The 25,795-nt window shown below is 39.7% G+C and overlaps 2 protein-coding genes across 2 annotated transcripts in view; one reads left to right on the plus strand and one right to left on the minus strand.

Moving 5' to 3' along the window:
- LOC124141219 (vesicular integral-membrane protein VIP36-like) overlaps positions 1-8,108 on the plus strand; it is a 27,141-nt gene extending 19,033 nt beyond the window's left edge. Inside the window, exon 9 of the mRNA XM_046509157.2 lies at positions 287-8,108. Coding sequence (XP_046365113.1) covers positions 287-450 — 164 coding nt within the window. The 3' untranslated portion in view covers positions 451-8,108. The remainder of the gene's footprint in view (positions 1-286) is intronic.
- The window catches only part of LOC124141276 (protein mono-ADP-ribosyltransferase PARP14-like), a 33,017-nt gene continuing 14,328 nt past the window's right edge, over positions 7,107-25,795 (minus strand). The window contains exons 10-18 of the mRNA XM_048393329.1: positions 25,638-25,703; positions 24,508-24,684; positions 17,870-18,076; positions 16,437-16,636; positions 15,699-15,779; positions 14,914-15,238; positions 14,003-14,148; positions 13,063-13,219; positions 7,107-10,202 (exon numbers count right to left, since the gene is read on the minus strand). Coding sequence (XP_048249286.1) covers positions 9,892-10,202; positions 13,063-13,219; positions 14,003-14,148; positions 14,914-15,238; positions 15,699-15,779; positions 16,437-16,636; positions 17,870-18,076; positions 24,508-24,684; positions 25,638-25,703 — 1,670 coding nt within the window. The 3' untranslated portion in view covers positions 7,107-9,891. The remainder of the gene's footprint in view (positions 10,203-13,062; positions 13,220-14,002; positions 14,149-14,913; positions 15,239-15,698; positions 15,780-16,436; positions 16,637-17,869; positions 18,077-24,507; positions 24,685-25,637; positions 25,704-25,795) is intronic.

Genomic DNA, 25,795 nt, shown 5'->3' on the forward strand with positions numbered 1-25,795 from the left:
TGCCATGGTACTCATAAACCAGACGTTTTAAACAGTATCCACAACAACATAATAGTGCAGCCTTTATTATATTCCATTCAGAACTGCCCTTTTATGTTCATGTTCTGGGTACATAAACCTGATGTGCTGACTATCTTCTGAGGCAAGGAAGTCAACTGACTATAAAAGTCCAGTTTCCACCCTTGCTGAAATAGGCTGGGATTCCGTACTTACATTTTGGCTGGACAAAAGCAGCAGGCACTTAATGTCATATATTTTGCTGAGAAATGCTATCTTCTGTCTACAGATCGTGTTGATGACAACAAAGGCTCGTATCTCCTGGGCAGTCTGACTGGATGGAAGCTGTTTGTTGTTATTTTCCTCATCCTCATCGGCATCAGTGTTTGTGGCATTGTTGGATTTGTTGTTTTTCAGCGCAACCAGGATTACTCTCGAAAACGATTTTACTAAACCTTTTACCTGGTGTATATTTATTTAATAAGTGGATAATAGTAAGGTTTTGTCAGAATAAAATTTTTTGTCGGATGATTACGTATAAGTTTGTGATGAAAGTAAAAAGAGTACGAAAAATATTTAAAAAGAGGTGATGGGGTTTTTAAGCACCAATTTATTCAAAATGGTTTATTTTTGTATATTTGTATATTTGTGGGACTGATGAGTGATAGTATGCAGGCCATGCATTATTGGAATACATTTTGTATGCTGTATGACTTGAAAATATATAATGTGACTTCAGTCTAGCTATTAAGTTTCCAAGGCACATATGCTTGACAACAGGGAGCACTTCGTGATGTGATGGTGATGACTCAATACCTCTAGTATCCTGTGTGTTGAAAATGGGAGGGGTGCACAAGTTCCGAAATGCAAACACTTGTTTATTTTGTTAGAAGGCATTTTCTTACACATGTTATGACCATGTCCAAAACAATGAACACATCCAAAGTAAAATTGTATTCATAGTTGTTTATTTGTCATATTTAGTGTCATTTTGAAAGCCCTGTAATCAACGTAGATATATATCTCACTTCATGTATTTGGGAGTTAAAAATCATTCATGTCTTCATCTTATTAAGGGGGACACGGGTGGCCCAGTCATTTAAGGCGCCGTGATTCGCTGTGCAGAGTTGCGTCCCCTGGACACGCCAGAAACCTATGATTGTGGGTTCGAATCCCGGTTCACCCCGATTATGTTTCTAGATTTGTCGGCACCATACCCGTGCTTGTGGGTTTCACCGAAGTGGTAAACGTCTGAGACCTGCATCACTTTGGGCTTTCCTTCCACATTAAGCTGGCACGCCGTGTTAAAAGCGGTGTTAAACCCAACTCACTCACTCACTCATCTCATTAAGGATTATTCTGTGTTAAAATGGTTTTTTTACATTTGTGAGATCAAGATGAAAGAAAATAGGAAAATGTGTACAATTAATTACATATAATATGTCAGTTCCAACTGAGTGTAGCCTTGTTTCCATGACTACCATCAATGGAGCATCAGCATGTAACCCCCAAATTGTCCTCTTAACATGAATATTCTGGGCTAGTTTTGCTCTTGCTTTTGGTCAAAAGCATCATCTGCAGTTATCTGATGATTTTGTTTTGTTATTTTCTATTTTTTTAATGTGAGTATCATACATCATACTGTTTATGACCTTTAGAGCTACTGGTATGAAACAGTTTGACATTTGTAATACTGCTCACAGTGTCACTGGAAAGGTCCATAACTTGAATGCAATGCTGTGATGTTTGATGTTAAAGACTGTTTAGATTTAGTAACCATTATCAGGAACTAGGGCATTTTGTGTTTTGTGTCTACTTATGTGCCTACTCAAAATTTCACTCAGAAATTTCAGAATAAAATCAAAATGTAGTCTCACTTTCTTCCTTCAGAAGTGTAATGTTTTCAAAACAATACTTTTCCAATTAGTTTTCCTTATTTAAAGGTAACCAAACTGAAACTGTTTTATGATTTGGCTTGTGTTTAAGGTTGTATTTGTACATACTTGTTGAAGAGGAAAGATTTTCAAGCACTGTCCAATATCTGAAAGTGACACAATATCAAAAGCTCACATTTAACTCCCCAATCATCTTTGACAGAAAATAATTTTTATTTCAAAAATTAAAATTGGTTATTTTGATTCTATTTATTAAATTAATGATTATAACTTGAAAACTACTGCATGGATTCTTTTCAAATTTAGGACACTTTCTAAACTAATAGGAGTGGGGCTGTGCGAAGCTTGATTTTGATATGTGGATTTTCTGCAAAAATATGATTTTTTCTTTTCATGTTTTGAACTTAGACATATTTTTTACATCAACATTTGAAACCTTAATTGATTCTTTTGAATTGGATGTGTGGTTTCTATACCTTTAGGGGAGATGCAGTGCAAATTTTGATTTTGATAAGTGGATTTTCTGAGAAATACTGCTTTTTTATGTTTTGAACTTAGAAATAAATTGTAGTCGAAGTTGGGGGTGTTAGTGAGCCCTGCTCACTTTCTGCCTTGTTGTTCCTTACTCAGCTACAAGTAAACCTGTAGTCAATATATTTATTTGAGAGATTGCTTTTCCAAAACTTCACAGCATTCCAGAGTGTATAAAAATTGTAAGCCAGAATTGGAATGAAAAGTTTTTGAAGTTTCTGCCCATAATTAGTGAGCTGGGTCTCAAAAGTTTGGCAATACTTACTTAATTGGCCCTGAAAGTTAACCCCACATAAAAATATTCTTCTGCAGTGAGAACTGATAGTAAATTCAAGTTGCCTTGTTTATCATATGCAATGTTGTAAATAACAGTATGAAATGCATTTGACTTGTGTAACTTAAGTTGTATATGCCTGCTCTGTCATAGGTGTATTTTTATTGTAATAAACTGTGCCATATCTCTTGCAAAAACTCCTTCCTGATCTAATGTTTTGTATTCATATTTCAAACTGCAGTACATTCAGGAGATAAACATTATGTGTTGTCAGATTTGTGGGTGTTAATATACTCTTATTGAGTGTTCAATGGCCAGAAATTTCATTTGGAAGTGATGTAAGTGTTCACAGCAGTAACAGGGTTTCATTGTATAAGTGGGTGCATAGTGGATGGGGTAGGTGCTAAATAACACTCATCATAAGATGTCTATGGAAGTGCCAATATGATCATATGTAACCATGGTAACAGCTTATGGGTTGATTTGATTTTCTGAGGGGAACTGGTCTTTTGGATTTTTCTTAAGAAAAATAAATTGTTTTAGAAATTATTGTTTATTTTTTTAATTTTCTTTAGGTTTTACAAACAAAACAAGTTGTTTGCTGAAATTGCTCTGTGTCCTACAAGATGTGTTCTGCATAGCAAATATGAAGATCCGGGGTAGAATAGGTCTTCAGCAACCCATGCTTGCCGTAAAAGGTGACTATGCTTGTCGTAAGATGCCACTAATAGGATCGCGTGGTCAGACTCGCGGACTTGGTTGATGCATGTGATCGTATCCCAACTGCGTGGATTGATGCCCATGATACCAATCACTGGATTGTCTGGTCCAGACTTGATTATTCATAGACCGCCGTCATATAGCTGGAATAGTGCTAGCGTGGCGTTAAACAACAAACAAACAAACAGAAAATATGATTGTTCGTCTCTCTTCAGAGAAAATAATTTTATGCCTTGAAGCAGGGACTGAAAAAAATCTATAACAAATATTTAACACCCCATCCTGTATAGTAAAAAATAGGGCCCTTAGTGCAGTCAGAAGTCATAGTGCATGAGCATATCATTTGGGTATTGCACTAGGTTTTTTTTACCTTTTGGTGATAGCATGGAGATGAAAATAGGATGCATGTGTAAGGGGTACGTTTAATTTTTCTAGATTTGTTTGAGACTTTGTTACATGTATAAAATATGCAGAGACAGTGTGCCATTTATTGATGATTGAAATGTTCTGTGAACTATTTATTTGTCTGTTGAGTTTGGTTGTGGTCTTTAATCAATGAATGTCATGCATAAGAACAATGATGCAGTGAAATTGCCTCATGAATTGATATGTTAAATCGAGGTAACTTTCATTGCACTTACTCATGGAAAACACAACATATTGCGCAGATTTTACACAAAGTTTGTGTCACAGAAATTCATATATTCCAATTTTTAATAAATTTTTTAACCCTATGACTATCAACCATTTCTTCTGGGGGCTAATTTATGTTTTTTACTCGAGTAATAAGCAGTTATGTACCATCTGATTTTGATGAGTGTAACTTGATAATTGCAGTGATGTGATAAGAAAATGTTCAAATTGTTTTCTTGCCCCCCCCCTGACATTCATCAGCCTTCTCCATGTTGTCTGTGTTAAGAAATGTTGAAGTAAACTGTGCTCTGTAGCAGTGTCTTGTCAATGCAGACAAGTGTTGCCCTCTGTGTCATCATATGAACAGCTTCACCTGTAACAGGTGGTTTTCTGGTTTGTTCAAGAACTTTACACATGCACCTTCTGTAAAACCACAAATGAAACATTTCAGGAAAGATTGGCTTGAGATTTAAAGGGTGTATTCATGCAATACTGCATTGTCAAAGCAACTTGAGTCAGTTACCTCTGATTTTCCTGGATTAGTTTGAAGTGTATAATCATTTCAAGTGGATTATGAGCTTTATTAAGATGAACTCTACTTTCTCCCTGTTGCTCAGTGAGCCAATTCCTGTTCAAAATTCCATTGGAAAGACAAACTTTCAGTATTGTTATTAGGTCTTTTGCTCCAATTGAGTAGCATGAAAAGATTTGTACAGTGTATTGGTTTGTATGTTCCATGTTAAACAATGTGTTCAAAATATAGCCTCTAATGTGGTGATAATACATTTTAGAAGCATATTTGGTCTTTTGAAGGCCTACCCTTTCATTTGACTATTTAAACAGAACAATTCTTCCTACTTATAATGGTCTAGAGCTATCATTTCACCTATCATTCAGTCTGAGGCACTGCAATTTACTGTACGGAGCCGCTTCTTGTGCCAGAAACCCCATTTGTGACCAACTTGTGTTATTCCGGGACAAGCCAAATAGTGACTCGTGCCCCTCTCGTGGCCATTTTTGTGACTGGGTTCCGTCTAAGTGCAAACAGGCATAAGTAAAAGAATTGTCAACTAGTTGCGTAATGATTCACATATATTTCCCCCTGTGTCATACATATTCCAGATGTTATTTAAAACACATCGGGACTTACAGTATTTTTTACAGTATGACTGGACACATTTAGCTGTACCTAGCGTATATTTTTAGATGCAAGACATGGATAAAATCAAAAATTATTCCCAAGGGATTCTTTGATCGAAGTTCTTGATGTCATACATACATTCTGATGGGTTTGTCGTATTTTTGCACATAACTTTCATTGATGGGAATGAGTCTTCTTGAAGGTTACGGAAAGGGGCAAGTGGTGACGAATGCCAGAAACCCATGATCATACGTTCACATCCAGATTTGGCTCTGATTATGTGTTTTAGTTTCACTTGGGTGGATTACTAAACAGTTAAGACCTGCATCACTTAGAGCCTTCCTCCCACATCAGGCTCTCCATATCATTATTGAAATACATTTCAAGCAAAACTCACTAAATTTAGTTCCTGCAAATGAAATTTGAATTAATATGAATCAGTCAGATGAATCAGTTGATTCATATTTCATGTTAGTTAAACGTTTTTAAAGTTATTGCATTACTTAAGGATTACAATCAGACAGTTAATATTTCTGACTCACTAAACACTGACACATTTCAGACTGATTGATTCATAGGATATTTACCACTACTATGTCTTTTATGGAATCCTTTTCGGCAGATATTTGAGATTATATTGTGATTATTTTCTAGCGTTGACGTTTTATGCTTATGTGAATTCACCCACTGCGATACTTTCCCATACTTCCGTTCATGTTTGTTCATTTTTGTATATAGCTTTAAAAAACAGATGCTTTCATTTCAAATTGTATAAATAGGTCAATGTATGGAAATTTTAAATATCAATAGAATTACTACATCTTATCAAGTATTAAACAATAGTTCAAAATCTATAAATTTAAAATGATCAAATACTAATTCCTAAGACATTATTCATACCTCTTTTAAAGAAGATATTCCAAGATAGCATATATACAAGTTATAGCTTTAGTTCATGCCAATGGTAGAATATGGGTAGTAGAAATTTTTCATGTGAACAATATTTAGCAAATTTTGGAGAATTTCAGCTTCCAGGTAATAGTGCTTCCCTCAACTGCCAGTAGTGAAATCCAGCTCAACAGATGATATTTTCATATGTTTTGTCTTTGAAAACAAGTTCCTTTTGTACATGATTGTGGTAAAGTTGTATGAAAGTGGACTGAATGTTTTGCACCCTTGCAACACCTTGATATAGAGGATTTCTGTTGTGAAGCCGTGGAATGAGGATGAATGGATGGATGTCTTCCCACTGATGGGAGCTCGCCTTACAATATGTTTGTGTGAGCATTTGGTGACATTTGCCTGTAAATTGATAAACTGTACTCACCTGACTTTTATTTATTTAAGATAATGGGCTTATGCACAAAACATGTGTCAATGTTAACATGTATTGCCCTTCTATCATGCAGAGATAGGGATCACCAAAGTACTCCACCATTGATCATCTTCCAGAGGCAAGAATGTCCACTAGCCTTTTATCCAAATCCTGTTTTCACCCTTGCCACACCAAGCCCACTTTCCTGTGCTAAATATGATTGGACTATCGCACATATCGATAGTCAAGTCAGAGAACGTTTCACGTTTGTTGACAAGGCTTTTTAATCTTTTAAACACCCAAACGGTTGCCTATGTTTTTGTGTCAGAGATGAAATCACGAATGTTTTCATTTACTGTTTGACGAGGTCGTCGCCAATGGCAGTCAGCATTTTTGTGAAGCTCTACGAGATAAGAACAGCGATCTGATTGGATATCGCATTTTCATTACAAGGGGCACAACTCGTGATCAACGCAAGGTGGTGCCAGGGTCAAGAAAAGTAGCCATGATGTGTCAAGGGTAGAAACTAGGCTTTGATATAGGCTGGTGGACACGCTTGCCACAGGAAGATGTCCATGAATATTCTTTTTGCGTTGATACAATTTTGTTATATTTTGTTTGTAACATCATGTATCTAACCAAAAGGATACATGTATACATGATAAAGATATGTAATATGGGTTGAAAATGAATTTCTTTTGTGTTTTAAATAGGTCTCAACATGCTCAATCCATTTCATGTCTAATGGACCCAGGTGTATTTACTTTTCTCTTGTCATTTTCTTTACTAATGCAATATGGCTATAAACATGAAACATCAATGTCAAACATACATGGATTTTATTATATGGCCTTCTGGAGATATATCTTTATCCAGTAGGGATGGGTATTGGAGGTTTAAAGTGTATCACAATAGTTTGCGATGCACAAGGCCCTATGGTGAGACGTATCACCATATATGTATAATTCTAAATTTTGAATTCAGGAGCAACCTAATACATTAAGGTATGAATTGAAGTTCATAAATGTTCAAGACAAGATGCTGGTACAACATAAAGTTTACTCAGTCAATAAATACAAGCGATTTGGGGGCCTCGGATGCATGCTCCAGGGCCGCGAAGGCATTTGGCAAGTCTATGACATTAAACACATGATAAAAACCGCTATTTGAAATCACTTTATATATTGAGCATGAAAAAATGATATTGTGATACATGTCACAGAAAGAATGAACCTTAATATACCAATAATACTGGTAATAACGCACACCCTTAGTATCCAGACAAGGTATATTGTTGACCCCTCTACAGAGCTACTCCAGAAATCGGAAGAAGCATTGCCATACTTTGACATGCCTTCCAACTGTGTTGACATTTTAAAAGCTATTCGTTATGAAGGAGAATATTTGCATCTGATTGTATCTATCCAGCACTCCTGCAATTCAAAAGCATTCAATTTCCTAGTGATGTTAAATACCGTTCAGGTAAACAAAAACAAGCTTGTAGTAACTATGTGTGACAGATGTTTGGAAGGTGAGTTTCTGTACCTGGGTTCTGGATGTTTTGTTGAACTAAAGGTTGAATCAATAAATGCTTAAAGTTGACAATATTCATTGTTTTTGTTTTTTTAATTTTAAGATTACATGTATTATGATCATATCATATCTTAATAATACTTGTAGTATAATTATGGATAATAGGCAGATGTTCATACATATTCAGGCTGTTTGACTTGGGCATAGTTGGCTGAATGTGCCATTGTGTCAGAATGTCATGGCTTGTGCATGCTAATTATGAGATTTGTTAGATGGGTTTAACACATATTACGAGGGCTGAACAAAAAGTTCAAAGTCTGACTACTTTCAAATATGGGCGTAACAAAGTGAACTATTCAATGCAGTACACTGTTTGAGTAATTCATTGCAAGTGTATTTGGTCTGTTGAGGCTGTTTGTATATTAGTGACAGCCAGTTGAATGTGATAGGGGTCCAAATGGACACAGAAATGGCAAAGAACAAGTACCGAGCAGTACCGACTGCATGTCACAAGTGTATGGGAATGAGTGCCTTAGCTGTTCCACTGTTAAGGATTGGATTGCGAGTTTAAGGCTGCAAGAACAAGCCTTGATGATGACCTCCCTCAACTTCCATCAATGAAGATTCAATCAAGGAAATAGAAAAACTTATACTGTCAGAAATATGTATTACCATTGCTGAACTTGAGGAAGACACAGATCTAAGCCATGGATCCACTGAAACTATTATTCATGAACATTTAGAGAAGTTTCTACATTCTGATCTTCAGGGAAAAAGAACTGACATTGCCAGAGAAAATTTAGAGCTATTAAAGGAGGGTTTCGTCAAATTCAAAAAGAGAATAGTAACGGGTGATGAAACATGGTTCCACTACTATGATCTAGAGTCAAAACGTCAATCCATGGAATGGCACCATTTCCCTTCTCTGGCACCAGAAAATTCAAGTCTTCAAGATTAGTGAAAAATGTTATGGCCACTGTATGTTGGGATGCAAGGGTGTGATCCTTGTTGATTACTTAGAAAATCAAAAGACAATTACCGGTGCCTACTAGGCTGCTTTGCTTCATCACCTGAAAGATTCTATCAAAGAAAAGCGGTGGGGAATGCTGACAGGTGGAGTTCTACAGCTTCATGACAATGCCTCTTCCACACCTCTTGACGTGCAACAATGCGACAGTGGGTTCAAAGAGCTTCCTCACCCTCCATACTCGCCAAACTTGGCACCAAGTGAGTTCCACTTGTTTCCTAAACTGAAAGAACACCGTTGTGAAAAGCTCTATTACGACAACGATGACCTCAAAGCTGCTGTAAATGGATTTTCGGGGTGGCTTCAGAAAACTTCTTTCCGACTAGCATTGAAAATTTTCACTATCAATATGAGAAATGTATTGAAACAAAGGGAGATTACCTTGAAAACTAAAACTAAAAACTTTAACAATTGTTGGTTTTGATTGTTAGGCTCAGACCTTTTTGGCCAACCCTCATATGCCAACATTACTACCAGTAATATCATCAGTAAAATATCCAATATCTAATCAGGTAACCACTACATGGAATAATATTTCCAGTAAAAAGTCAAGCAGCTACATCTAACATGCCATGCCTAACAAAGTCTTCTGAATCATTTACCCAAATAAAGTCGTTTTTCTGTTAATGTGTAAAATGTCTGTGGGTGACCCGAAGAATGTCCATTGGCTGTGATATACATAAGAAGCATCTTATGTTGAGCTCAATATGTTAAGGTGAGCCGAAGTCTACATTTCACATTTTAGACATCTTTTCTGAAACAACTAGTTGTGTCAGTGACACATTATAGTTCAGGACTTCTCTGTTGTTTCCCATAGTCCACATTCTATTTGGACGCCATATCCACCAACACTTTGTAAGTTACCAGGTATTTTGGATAGGCCTGTGTGTCATTAAAGATGACAAACTTTTCAGGTTTTTTTATATCATCAACAACAGAATCAAAGAGGACTGCTGGAGTGGCCGGATCTAGAGGAGGAGGAACCCTCATTCCCTTCTTCCCCAGAGTGTACTCCCCGGTCAACACGTCCGCTAAGTAGATGTATTTGTAGCCGGCAGAGTCAGGTTGGTAGAACCTATCTTGTGTGGAATAGCTGGCGTCTTTTGCAAAGTAGACACCGTTTCCATATTGGGCGCCTGAAAGAAAAGAACATGATGTTTAAAGGAGGCTGGAGCTCCATACTATGCCCATGTGTCATAATAGCACTAATTACAGGGTCTATACTGTTACAAGGTGATTTCCAAATTCAAACGCAGAGTTTAACCCATCAATCGGTTTGCACAGAACTAAACTGTGAAACAAGTAAATGACCAAAACAACATCAATGAATAATCAATAAAATATATTTTAACACAGATTCAGGATTATAATCACAATAGGCAATACAATGGGCCATATGGATATGTCTGAGGCTGTATACGGACCTATTCCAAAGGATTTTGTATTTATCATTTTCCATGACAGCCTCTACATATTTCGGGTCGTACCATGGATGGACCTCTGTGTCAAAACCACAACCTTGTCAAAAACGGTAATAAAATGATCGAGTCACCCCAGCATGTCGCCTAAGATAATGTGTCTGTGCCAAAGCTGGGCATCCACTCACAATGTGTTGGACAGTCTCATTAAATTCATAATTACATAATCTACATTTCATATTCACATTTTGATGCAAAAGTGCACAAAACAATTCTGTCATGAAAAGCCCTAACGTTAATCAAACCACGTCCTCCCATAATGATTGGTAAATATATATAAGTGATTGAGGGAAGAGCGAGGTTGGTGGGATCTATTGTCTGACATGGTTCTTCGTGTGAGGGTGTCAATACCCTGAATTTCTTGTTTCGTCCAATCAACAACACCAAAAAGAATATGAAAGGACGGGTACAGCATAAGTATTTGTGGCTTTTACTTTATTGCGAGCGTTCAGCTCTGAACTCCAGATTTTCTTAAGTCTACATTTGTACTCTGCCCGAATAGAAATGGGTTCCGAAGTCACCACCTGCCCCTGTGAATACATCTCAAGTTGAGTTGACCAGTAATTCATTAAAGACTTGAGTAAAACATGTAGTCGCTCGGGGAGGTCAATACATTCCAGTGACTTCAAAATCCATTCGTGAGGTTCAGAATCATAAGCTTTCCTGTTGTCTGTCCAACACCTTGGTTACGGTGGTAAGTTTTAGCCTCTTTAAGGATCATTTTCTGAACTAGTAGTTGATCCTTACAACCCCAACATCCCTTTCTGGATCCTTTCTGCTCCATGTAGATAATGTCATTCGAATCGCAGTACGATGACACGAGATCTGTAAGACACGCTGTAAGTAGTTTGTACTGTGTGTTCAAACAAGTAATTGGGCGGAAGTTTTTAGCATCAGTCAGATCGCCTTTCTTTGGGAGAAGTATTGTTCACCCTTTGCTGAACAAAGGCGGAAAATCCCCTGCATCCACAAGAGAATTAACACAGTGAAGTAATGGCGTTTGGACACAAAGGAACAGTTTCCAATACCGGTTTCGAATACCATCAGGCCCTGGCGCCGTATTAGATTTGGACTTTTTAATGACATTTTTTAGGCAATCAGGTGTAATGAAACACACCAATGGTGACCTTATTTTTTCATGTACACTATTATTGTAATCCTCTACCCATGGTTCATCGAGGTTACAGTTGCCGCGTATAGACCGCAACTGTTTCCAAAACCTTTCACTGGAATCCATGATGGGTCTTTTCTCATCACTCTCATTCGTTGCATTTAATTGCCTGTAAAATTGTTTTTCATTTGATTTAAACAATTTATTTTGTTTTATGAAATTATTATCTTATCCCACTTTGTTTTTTCTTTCTGTCCAAACCTTTAACTTTGCCTTAAAGAATCAAGAATTTGATTGAGAATTTTAACTTTTGTTGTCTTGTGTTTTGTTATTATTTTTTTCCAAATTGATTTCTGGCGTTTTGACATAAATTGTCCTAAGGACCGAAGTTTTAAACAAAGTTATATCCAAGACACATCTTTCCTTGTTTCATCCAATTTAATTTGAAACCGGTTTTTCTTTTGATTTTTTTTTTATATTTCCCTTTTGTGGTTCATTTTCTTTGGGCACAGTGTTCAGCACCAGCATACACGCAACAGTTAATGTCATGCAAAGAGCAGTCCGCATTGAGAGTAACAGAAATAATGTCATTTAACTTTTGAAGTTGATTCTGTGGAAATGATTGGTTAATTTGTTTTCCGTTTCTCAATCGGTAAATCACAGATTTGATTATAAAATGTTATTATAATTATAATTATTATTATTATTATTATTATCCTTTCAATAGTTGCAGCCACTGACAATCACTACAAATATATTTACACTAACAGTACTTACACATAACAATACTTAGATCTGAAATTAGTACCCGACATTAGAGCACGCCAGACAAAGTGTGTGAAAAGATGGTTATGATTATCTTGTGCATTTCTTGTTGACACCAACCACCACCACCACTTTGTAAAAACACACAGTGTCACACTAATACCTGTGAAATACAAAGTCTTCAGCATCCCCAACTACCCTGCCTCGTTTTCGGGTAAGCAAAACACCCCACCCACTAAAGTTGAGAATTCTGAATATATATTCGGCGTATATATCTGACATATAATGACGCCTAAAGGGTAAAAATCAACAACAACAACAACAATAAAAATAATAATAATAATCACATTACATCTCATCCTATTGGGTACCCATTCACTGCTGACATACTTCGAGTCTCTTGCCTGAGGAGACACCACACGTGCTTCTCGATCTATACCCCATGCATTAACATGTTGGGATGGTTCAAGGCATTCAAGGCATGCGAGATATGCCATAGTGGTTTTTTATACACCCACATGAAGGGTTTCTGTGTGTCATGTCCAGAATACAGTCATCATGTTTAATGGACGCCAGGCGGCTCTTTATCACAGATAGGCCTCCAACATGAGGGGCTACAAATAGGTAACAGTTGTCGCTCACCATGTTTGCCGCAGTAGCTCCTGTTGAAGCCGTTTATGTTGATGGAGGGAATTGCTTTACAATCAGTTCCGTGCCAGAGTTGCATCTCCGGCTCTCTGAACTGCACACGCTTGGCCGTGTACTGCTTGTACAGGGTCTTGTTCTGAATGCGCTCGATCTGGAAGCAGTGAGTGAGCCCGTGTTAGAATCAGTTCCCAGAAACCTAAGCTGGTCGAAATAGACGATTTAATGGTTCCAGGGGTTATGCTCGGTGACTTGGTTGATTGCGTGTCATCGTACCCTGACGGCGTGGGTCGCTGCTCGCTGGACTCACTCCTAAAGTCGATAACTCTATGTACAACTGACACAAATACTGCCACAAGTCGACGTAGATGTCGCACAGGGTGGATTTACGCCAATGCATGTTTTATTCAAATAACAACCAACACAAATAGCGCCAAGGCTGTGTTGCTCACAAGCGACCTTCCATATGAGCTAATGTAGTGTGTATTGAAATATTTAGCCACACAGGCGGGAAAGTGTGACTGTTAACTGGCTGCGCAATGTTTTCTCAATATAATATTCTTTACAATTGAAAAAAAGATTGATATTGTAACAAAACTCCTCCAAAAATATCACTGCAAACCGGTTTCTGAAAATAGAATGCTTAATCAGTTTCTAGAATTGAACAATATATTTCAATTTAATTTTGCATTTAAACTTTTTCCTTTTGCGTGCCATAAACAAATCTAATCCACATTAGGATCTGAAACACCTCTGCACTCGGGGACTAGTGGTTTCTGAGAATATGATTTATTGGTGTTTTTCTTAAAGTTTGTATTGTTTTATGGCTATGTTGATCAAAACATGTGGTACATTGAATCATTGGCATTGCAGCAAGATTATATATATTTTTTTATTATATCGGAAAACATAAATGCCTATCTGTTTATCAATTCACCTTTACTACTTTCATCCTTGATACTGAAAACTTGTTATCCACAACCCTGTACTCTTGGTCATCCTTCTTTAGAAGGACCACCTTTATGTTCTCATCGGGATTCATGGGTTCCCAGGACAGCGGTGGGTGGAAGTCTCTCGCTGAAACTACACGACCAGGGTGCCGTTGTACAAAACAACCTTAGCACTACGGCAGTCGTAAGTCTATGTTAAAGTATGGGAGTTACATCACATTAGCGCTATGATCGCTTTGTACAACGGCATCCGGGACTTTGGAGAATGCTCGGATTTAATGAGTAGACAAATTCAAGACATTTAAGCTTAATCAATTCATTGCTTACCGAAATTTGAGTAAAACTAGATTGATAAAGAAAAGTAACTGACAATGGTGAGATAAGGGTAAAAAGGGGTAACGAACGTTTCTATGACAACCACATATACATATTGCATACCAAATTCCTCTTTGATTCAAGCAGAGATGACAAAAGGAACTTTTTCAGCATAGCAGCCATGATGTCCAAGTTAAGAAACGGACTGGACTCTTTTTAGCTTTTTAGGTAGTAATAAAGGACAAAAGGGCAGCGCGCTAATTTTCAAAGCTATAAAACAAGTGGTTTGTGACATCTCCAGATTTATGAGGGTCTCTGAACTCAGAGGCCATTGCCATATCAGAAATCAAAGTGCGCATTGCGCATGACAAACACTTCATGGATATTAGTCACTGGTAAATTGACATTTTCAATATGGCTGCCGTGGTCGTCAACAGCATTACCTCGCCCATTCTACCAATGAAACACATTACCGGAATCTGGCATGGACGCATAGCATCTATACGGTCTTGTTTGGTGGTTAGCTGGCGCCAATATATTACAATATATTACAAACCATATATTGTGGTCCTATTTGACCTACTTTCAGTAAGGTTCCTTCTGACGACAGGGACCGACGTATTTTCCTTGTCTCCTTCCTTGTATTCCACCATGTCGTTAAAGTCGATGACGTAGTTGACGCCGTCTTCAGTGGTCAAGTTACATTCAGGCTCTACGGCGTTGCTCCGGAATGCCCGCTCTATTTCCTCATTGAGACCAGACTCGTATTTCTTCAGCACTTGTTCCCCGCTCTCTTTTTCGTCAACAAAGTACCATTGTATGGCCCTAGCCTCGATTTGGGAAGCTCGTATGTCTACACATATCTCATACACGTGTTTCATCATGTTGTAAACATCATCAGGATACCCCTGTTTATGAAATCAATTAATAAATAAATACATTTTAGCGTTTGTTTCTTTTGTTTGTTTGTTGTTTAACGCAGCTATATGACGGCGGTCTGTAAATAATCGAGTCTGGACCAGACAATCCAGTGATTGACATCATGTGCATCGATCCACGTATCTGGAATACGATGACATGCATCAACCAAGTCAGCGACAACCCCATCCCGTTAGTCACTTCTTACGACAAGGGTAGTGGCTTTTTGTGGCAAGCATGGGTTGCTTAAGACCTACTGTACTCCAAATTTAAACGGAAATGAGCGATGAGTCCTATCTTACTTCGTATAGTTTTTCTTTTGCCTGTGTGTGCATATATCAAAAGTTTCTCTTAGGCAGTTATCACATTTAAAGGATATCTGACTTGATGTCGTTATTAATTCTTGGAAGTGTAAAAGCCTCAAAGAAATTATTCGACATGAAGGTTTACCATAACATTGACAACTCCACCGTTGGTGTCCACGGAGATGCCTACGCTGTGTATCTTTGCATGGTCATATAGACATTTCAGCTGAAACGATCAGAGCGAGGGAGTTGGTTTAACGCTGCTTTGAATAGTATCTTAGTTACGGTCTTAATATTGGAGGAAGTCCCCTAAGTGACGCTTAAACACCGATATGGGGACACCAGCAAGAATCATAAGCATAATAATTGGCTAATCGTGGATATTAATCGACAAACAACGGATCCTGACGTGATTACTCGCAACTCCTTCAGCGAGATGCCGCGCATTAGACCGTAGGAAACCTGTGCCCTCTAAACCCAGCTGCTGAAGTGGTGCCTTTTGCTGTTCAGGGTAAATAGATTGGCCTGATTCGGTGATGGGAACGTTGGGTTTAACATCAACACTCGCCATTATACATCAACACCTGTAAGCACGGTGATACCAAAGTGGTGGTACACGCCATATGATACCTCCCGATGAAGGTATTTTGGCGAAGATTGCAATATAACGTGATATATCTGTAAAGAAACCTAATATGGAAGAATAGTGTGTGTGTGAGATTTTCACTTTGTAGTCTTTGACTGACAACCTTGGTAAGCCCCTGTCCTCATCCAGAAAGTGGTATTATCATTGTGGCTATTATAAATTCCCAAGGCAACAGGCGTTCAAAACTATTGCATTACATGCACTATTGCGTGTCCCGTTAACATTAATAGTAAATACCTTGTCAACTGTCAAGTTCACCAAACATTCTTCGGCAATAGGTTCTTGCTTTATTTTAGGCAGGGACTTCAGATCTGCAATGGCTTGGTCAATGCGCTGTGAACTGTCGGAGTGGATTGAAACCTCATATCCCTCGGTTTCATACACCTTGGAGCCTCGCCGTTGCAAATGTTTTACATCGTCGTCCATTGTTGCACTCGCTGAAAACATCACAAACAACAAATTAATGACACTTAAGGACACGTCGATTAGGAACAGCAGTAATTATAGTGCAATTACATAATCCATCATCCCTGGTCTGGAGCAAGGTTAGTATAAATAGATACAAAGCTTTAACCTAAACGCTACCTTAAAGCTGTCAGTCTCTAGCAAGTGGTTAAAGGTAGCCAAGTGGTTAAAGCGTTCGCTCGTCACGCCGAAGACCCGGGTTCGATAACCGATATTGGTACAATGTGTGAAATCCAATTCTGGTGTCCCCCGCCGTGATATGGCTGGAATATTCATAAAAGCGGCGTAAAACCACACTCACATACTCTAGCAAGAAGGAAATACAAGGGGACCAACGAATCAGCATGTCCACCGAACCATTCAACATATGTGTGTGAAACACACACACACGCTCACACACACACACACACACACACACACACACACACACACACACACACACACACACACACACACACACACACACACTGTTTCCACCCTTGCCGAACTAGGCTGGAATTACTGGGCTCGATCGTAGCGCCACCAGTGGCCATTACGAGTTATGTCCCTTCTATGCCTCTCCTATGGACCAATCAGATTCCACCTCTCGTATCACTTGCTTTTGCTTCACACAAAATGGTGGCGCCCGGTCAGTTAGATCTGATCGACAATCAAGATCTATATTCTGATAAAACGGGTCTTACATCGCGAAATCCATCAAATCACGTGAGCAGCTTGATTAAAAACATGAAAACATTTGGAAAATATCTGCTGACAACGAGTTGGCGGTGAACATGCTTTGAAAATCCTGCAATCGACCAAAATCTGTACGACAGTGTACGAACCGGATTTCGATTTCGGTGCGCGATTTTGATTGGACTATGCATAGACTCGTTAGTCCAGCCAAAATGTAACTCCATAATACTAGCCTAGTTCGGCAAGGGTGGAAACTGGACTTTTATAGTCAGTTAACTCTCTTGCCTCGGGAAGATGTGTTTGGATATGAGTTGTATTTTCTGCATGTCATTGCTTGGGGTGAGGATGGACCCGCATGTCCCAGAGAAGTCCCTCCACGCCATCAGTGGCATGAAATCAGTCGGACAACCACCCAGTCCACATTTCAGTGGACTCTTACGACAAGCAAACTAGTCTGCACGCAAACCCCACAGCATGGATGCAATCAGCAATTTGAGACTTGGTTACATATTGATAGAAAGGCGACATACCACTTCTGTGTCCCTGTGTCCGTTGTTGACTGCCCTCACCACGCTCGTTGATGTTGGTGTTGAGGAGGCTGACCAGACTGTCGAAGAGGTCAGTGTCCTCAAAGATGACCATCCGAACTTCACGTAGGCACCGCAGGCCGGAGTGTTTCGTCAGCGAGCTATGGACGTATTCCGCTAGCTTCTGTTTTGATATGCCACCTTTGCGGCCTACAACATTACACAGGCTTATTCCCCTAGAATTGTATAAAATGCTAGAGCTTTTACGATATTGCACGGGAGGCCTAGTCAGCTAAAGCGCCGGGGTTTCCTTTGAACAAATATTGCAGCTAAGAATATTGTGTGAAAAAAACCTGCTTTCATCTGCTTATTTATATTCACCCGCAAAATAAACCCAAGTCGAGTATATACTAATAGGGCAAGATTGACAAAGATTTGACTGAAGACAGTTTAATGGATTAAAAGGCAGATGACGTAATTGTTTTTTTCAAATGTTAAGGGCTTACACAGTTTCGGGTCAGTTTTCGGGTCGATTTGTGAAGGCCCCAAGGATCCTCCTGCACACACCCAGAGCAGCTGTGCGTAGTTCATCGGCAGTTGTAGGGACTGGGCGCACATTGTGCAGACGCCTTTGAACCTCATCCCACAAGTGTTCGATGGGGTTCAGATCAGGGCTGAGAGCTGGCCACGGTAGAACACGGATGTTGTGTTGTTGCAGAAAGGCCATGGTAGCACTGGCAACATGGGGACGAGCGTTACCCTGCTGGAAAATATGTTGTTAATGTTGTGCAAAAAATGGAACAACGTTGGGTCTGATCACTTGGTCGATATACCGCTGAGCAGTGACGCCGTGTCCCCGACCTTGACCAACATTCAGAAAGCACATGGGTCCAAGTCTCGCATTAAGTCCAATCCCTGCCCATATCATGACGCTAGGTCCACCCCATGGATCCCTTTCCACAACGTTTCTGTCAGTGAAACGATCACCTCGACGCCGCCAAATTCTGACTCTTCCGTTTGCATGGTAGACACAAAAGCGACTTTCATCAGAGAAGATGACACGCCTCCACTCACGATGCCACCAATTGCAATGACCCTGTGCCCACTGAAGTCGTGCTTGTCGATGCCGTGGTTGGAGAACAGGACGACGTGCTGGTCGGCGACATCTGAGGTTGTTGGAACGGAGACGTCGGATCACATTGTCCCGGCTAATGTGTCGATTATGTGTTTCTATGGTGTGTCGTGCACTTTCAGTTAGGAACGGATGTCGCTGGTGTTGACGGGTAATATGCCGATCTTGTCGAGGTGTGGTGACCCTAGGACGCCCGCTCCGAGGAAGGTCATCTGTGGTCTGTGTAGCATTGTATCGATGCAGGAGACGGTAAATTGTGGTTATGTTAACGTTGAAATGACGGGCAACATCTTGGACAGACTCTCCAGCTTCCAAAAGTCCGATAGCCTGGTTTCTCTGAATTTGAGGTAGGCGTGGCATTGTTGACCAAGGAGTGGTAGGTCGAAGAATTGGCCACAGTTTTATACCCATTACAGTTCGTGACAGTTCGTGCATTTTCGATTTCGCGAGAAATTGGTGCATGATATCCACATATTCATTGAAATGGTGCCTTTTGGCGATTCATTTTTTATGTTGCGTATTTACTGGGGGCTTCCAAAATGCAACCAAAAATATTGATAACACCATCAGGCTTCACTTCATGCTAAAACTCGTATCAATTTATGGTTCCGTGTTTGTTACCTATTTGCTTAAAACCACTTGTGTTTCTTTTGCGTGTGAGTATATATCTAAGCTTCAATAAAGAATCTCGGCTTCAGTATTCTCATCTAATCAATATAGAGTAGTTCGTGAGCAAAGCCATTAAAGCAAAGCCATGAGAGACAGTATGTCTGTAACACTTATGTATTCATCATTTCAACTCTTCCATTTCAAGAGGCCATATCACCCAAGGTACTGCCTTGTATTCTTGGACAACCTTGGGCAATTCCATGTGTCCCTCTGTGATATGACTGAAACAGATCTTGGCTGTGATGTGAAATGCCTATTGATACAGCGTTGTATTGCCCTTCTATTATATAAGATAATCACTGTTTGTAATAACCAAACTTGATGAGTCAAAGAAGCGTTAACAAACATCACAGTTTGTTCATAAAACAGAAAAGGACGGAGCTACAGATAAGTTTTCCCCAAAATATTCAAAACCCAATTCCTTTCAATTAACTTGCGTACAGAAACGCATGCATAAAATGAAAAACTCAAATGATGATAAAAACAGCATGCGTAAATATCCAAATGAAGCTCTTTCAGCATGCGTACAATGGAGCTTATTTCCGAAACACAATTCCGAGATAATTCACTTTACAAGTCAAACCTTTAGTTAGAACCCTTATACATCTAAAACATTATTTTATTTTTCTTGAAATATCAAAATGCTAGCTCATTTTGGGAAAAAACCAATAGAGTGATGAATAGATGAGTGACAAAATATTGGTTACCCAATGAAAAATGTAATTACCCAATTAAAATAGAAACTTTCGGGTAAAAACTCAATTTCTCAAAAGTTATCTGGAGTTCTGAAAGGACCAAATGATTATCAAGGAAGGCATTTGTACAGTCAAAAGACATGAATTAACAATATCATTACAAGTTATGACGTGAATAAGAACAAAATGAAGGTAGTGTGTCCACACTTTGGAGGACAGGGTTAGTGTGTTCATAGCTTTCGGCCATGGGGCCATGTCTGGGGCCATGTCAGAGGCCATGTGAAGGGTGGACAAAGTCCGTGATCTAGACTACCAGTTGTCGGACTTTCATTTTGTAATAGCCTCGGTGCCTGAGTGGGTTAGATCGCTGATTTTGTTTGGCAGACTCTCTCTGGCAGTGTGGGTTCGAATCCCGGACGAAAATCTGTACTCAGAAAGTGTTATCCCAAATATAACATTAGTTACATTTGGTGAGTTGTTCAGTAATCGACCAATCACCAAACTGAAGTCAGACTATTAAACGCTCTTTAATCCAATATCGTGTATGTCAACCATAAGCATCAATGCACGCCTTAACTCGACGACGGGCAGAAGATGTGAGACGTGTGATCACAAGAAATGGGTGTCGACGCCATTCTTCTAGGAGGGCCTGTGCTTACTGATCCCTGTTATAAGGGATAACTGGTATTGCTCTAATCTGACGGTGAATGTGATTGCACACATGTTCTATAGGTTATAGGGGCACAGTCGCCTAAGACGAGAAACCTATGATTGTTGGTTCGAATCCCGGTTCGCCCCGATTATGTTTCTAGGATTGTCAGCACCATACCCGTGCTCGTGGGTTTCACCGAAGTGGTAAACGTCTGAGACCTGCATCACTTCGGGCTTTCCTCCCACATAAAATTGTTTGATGGGCATTACTTAGAAGTTGACGGGTGACAACGTAAACACAATTTTATGGATAACAACTTCTTTAATACTGTAAAAAGCGACGTTTCGGTATAGATCCTATACCGTTGTCAAGCAGGACGGATAACAACTTCTTTAATACTGTAAAAAGCGACGTTTCGGTATATATCCTTACACCCTCCTTCTTCACAACGTGCTTCAGTCGAATGTTCACCTACGTCTGTATTGAACAACAGGACCGTGTTATTAATAATAAAAATAAACAAACTCGTCCTCGTCTGCGAGTTTGTTTCTTATTATTATCAGTTACATTATGTGTTATTTTGTCAACGTTAGCGTTTTTCAGAGTGTAAACCCCCCTGGATGCCACAGTTACACATGTGTCTCTCCTCTTCAACCCTCTCTTCGAAGTCGAATAAAATTCAAAATACATCACGCAAACTTATACACTTCACAGTTTTGAATTCCCCCTTCTGTTTATCATTTACTGTCATTTAGGCAAGCACAATTACTGAAAGTGACTTCTGAAAAAAATTACATTGTAAATCTCGCCTAATCACAATGAACGGCGTTATTTACTTTGTGTTTAGAAATCTCAATATAGGATATTTACTCGAATAATTAAGGTAGAAAAATAGCATATCAGTGATCGCAGGTATCAAATCACTAATGATAATTCTGCAGCGTCGCTGATAAGCATAGAATCGTTTAGAATGTTTTGGAAAATATGCACACACGAAAAGTTTTCACTCAGTACAGTGTATGTGAAATATACACTGAACCGCAACAGAAACGTCACCATGGATAGTTATATGAGAATCTTTATTTGTCCAAACACTGTAAACATACTTTGAGACATATCAAAAAAATGAAACTTGGCAAAACTGACCATCAAGGTTGAAATTAAAGTGTCAAATGTTCTTAAAGTGAAACACAACAATAGTCTCTGAGAAAATGGCATCGCAAGTCAGTATCTCGTGTGTCTGCCATGTGCATTGATGACTGCCGTGCAACGTCGATACATGTAATGGATGAGGCGATTGATGAAGGCCATAGGCACTTGAGCCCACACTCTGAGGAACACTTGACGCAGTTCAGCTGCAGTTGTCGGCCTTGGTCGGACGTCATTCAGTCGTCTTTGAATCTCGTCCCACAGGTGCTCAATGGGATTAAAATCGGGACCGAGGGCAGGGCACCATTCTGATGCCATTCTGCTTGAGGAAGTCTCTTTTTGCTCTCGCAGTGTGGGCACGGGCGTTATCATGCTGAAATTCGTGGTTGCGGCGACGTGCCAAATGAGGTTTGGCGTGTGATCTCAAGACTTGATCAATGTACCGAGCTGCTGTGACACCATTGCCTCTCCCTGGACCGATGTTCTGGAAGACCACAGGGCCGACCCTCTGTTCAAGACCAATTCCACCCCACACCATGATGCTCAGACCACCCTACGAGTCTCTCTCAACAACACAAACATCCGAAAAACGTTCCCCACGGCGTCTGCAGACTCTCTCTCAGCCATCTGCTGTTGAGATACAGTGACGGCTCTCGTCTGAGAAGAAGACTCATCTCCACTGCTGGTGGCACCAATGCTGGTGCTGTGTTGCCCACTGAAGACGGCCCCGGCGATGACGTGGGGTCAGAATGGGTCCTCGGTGTGGCTTGTGACAGTGGAGATGTCTGCTCGTCAATGGTCGACGTACGGTGTCCGCACTAAAGTGTCTCTGGTGTGTCCCCAAGGTCTGTCGAGCAGTTTCCGAACCAGTGACAAAGGGATCTTGAAGATGCTGTGGCACAATCTGACGATTCTGACGTCGGGTGGTGACCCTTGGTCTTCCACTACGTGGTCGGTCATCTGTAGTGTTGGTGGTCTGGTACCGTTGCTGGAGCCTGTATATGGTCCTTACGTGGACTTGAAATGCACTGGCTACTTGCCGGGCGGTTTGCCTAGCTTGCAATCGTCCAAGGGCTTGGTGTCGATGATTTCATGTCAATCTTGGCATGCTGCAGCAATTTAATAACGAATAAATGTTATCCGATCTGGGTGGATTTTTATAGGGTAAGAAATGGGGGAACGCATGTGCATTTCAATTTGCACGGAACTCGCGTGCATCAGGTTACCATGGCCGTTGTCGTGATGCGTTTGGGCGATCGGTTTTATTGTCATCTGCTTTGTTTTTTAACCTTCAACTTTCATTTTTCCGGAAAAGGTACTGTTAAATTTTAGTAACTTGGACAAGAATTACCCAAATATTTAAATGACAACTTTTCATGCAATGTTAGTTGGGGTGACGTTTCTTTTGCGGTTGAGTATAGTTCACCAATTAGCTGTGTTGTTATATTTTGTGAGATATTCACCAGTAAGTTGCTTCACACTTTTGCCTTACCCATCACCACGCCCGGCTGAATTTGTACCCATAACATTAGGTGTGGGACAAGCAGGAAGACCCTCAGTAAACCACCAGGCAGACTGGGTGCCGACGTGATCGTTGAAATTGCACAGCGCGTCACAGGCAATCCGTTTTAACTCCAGTATGGGAAATTCATGCAGTGGCAGAATTTTTCGTTTTGGCGACGATTTCGCCTGTCGTTTTTTATCGTCTGTTTTACGCTATTTCCGATGTACTTAATGTCAAGCATTTATAATTATGTATGTGCCAAGGTATTAAAATCGTTCAATTTTTCAACAGCAAAAAATAGAGTGATTTAAAACTTTTTAAAATTTCGCTTAATACACAATATGATGGATATGTTGGACATCTTATCTTTGAAAATGAATAAATTTACTTTTTTCGGCACAAATGTACAACAGTTAAAACATGGTAAGGGTTATGCGGCTGCTAATTCATTGTGCCAATTTATTTGTACATAAAATTACCCAGCCATAGATTACCTTTTACAAACTGTTGCAGGAATGAGTGATGGTTAAATAGACATAAAATCGAATTTAACAACAGTTCTTTCAATTTTCATTTACATAAAAACAACAACATTTGAAACGTCCCCCTAATAATGAAGAAAAAAAACATGATTAAAACCACCGCCACCACATACCCGCCACCACACACCCACCACCCACACATATCAAATGGTCCGCCCCTTAGTCTGCCAACACCCATTTTGTTGGTTTCAAATCGAGCTGAAATCAAGCGGCGTTAAACACAGTTCACTCACTCTACTTTTTACAGATTCGGGGGACAACAGTTGTGCAAAATGATGTTTCTGATGTATTTTCTTACCTTGATCAAGAGCTGGCAGCGCCAAAGATGTGTACTTCAGCTCATCTGCTTTCACCATTAACGCTGGTAGCACCTTGTCAATGCCATGGAAGAAGTGAATGTCATAGTGCAGTACTGCCTTGAAACATGCGTCGGACACACTGGTGACAGCAAGACCCGTTTTGGTGATGTTACCCACTACAACATTGAACAGGCATACAATATGTTAGCGGAATGGGCACCTGTACCTGTATGTACTCGTATTCATCTACAACGGAAAACTGACTGTCGTCGTTAAGATATGGACTAAACAATTTCACAACCAGTCAACGATATGTATCCAACAGTGTAACTGCAATCACGTTGTCACGTTGGATCTGGGTCCCTTGAAATAGCTTTATGCGTTTGTGGATAAGAAACGGAAAGATAGAATTACTTTTCCTTTACAATAATTGCTGTACATGGCTACATGGAATTGAAAATAATCATTTACGAGTATTGTACATATGGATGTGAATTTGAAACTGTCAGATTTTAAAATGGTTAACCTGCTCGATGCCTCTCTTCTCTCTAAGCTAATGTTGTCTGTTTATTTGTAGTTTAACGCCACACTCAGCAATATTCCAGCTATATGACATCGGTCTGTAAATAATCGAGTATGGACCACACAATTCATGAATTGACATCATACGCATCTATCTACGCAATTGGGATACGATGACATGCATCAACCAAGTCAGCGAGCCTGACCACCCGATCCCGTTAGTCAGCTCTTCAGACAAGCATAGTCACCTTTTACAGCAAGCATAGGTTGCTGAAGACCTATTCTACCCCGGATCCTCACGGGTCTTTCTTGCTTGCCGACCTTGATCAACTCGCGTTGAGTTGGTATATTAACCCAAGTTAACTTTGGTATGATTTAAGTCATACTTCGGTTGACCAGAGTTGCCCATCCCTACTGAACCTAAGCATGGGCTGCTGAAGACCTAAACTTACCCGGATCTTCACGGGTATGTTAATGTTGGGTAGCACTAACACACCTCCTTTAATCACAGAAGATTCGGATACTGGCTCTTTTAATCAGCAAATTTTCAGAGCTATAATCTAATTATGATACCATTAAGCATTATACAAAGGTTTATAAACTTTACCTTCTTCTTTACACTGTTTCTCCAGTTCTTTTCCAAACCTCTTTCGCAGCTTCTTTGACAACATCCCTTGAAAACACATAAAAGCACAAACTATTAGACGCTCAGAGAGGTCTAAGAAAAGAAAATTCGAAAGGTGTGTGTATTGCATCCAGAGAGTG

The sequence above is a fragment of the Haliotis rufescens genome, unplaced genomic scaffold, assembly GCF_023055435.1.
Source record: "Haliotis rufescens isolate VD_foot unplaced genomic scaffold, xgHalRufe1.0.p SCAF_12, whole genome shotgun sequence".
NCBI classification, from domain to species: Eukaryota; Metazoa; Mollusca; class Gastropoda; order Lepetellida; family Haliotidae; genus Haliotis; species Haliotis rufescens.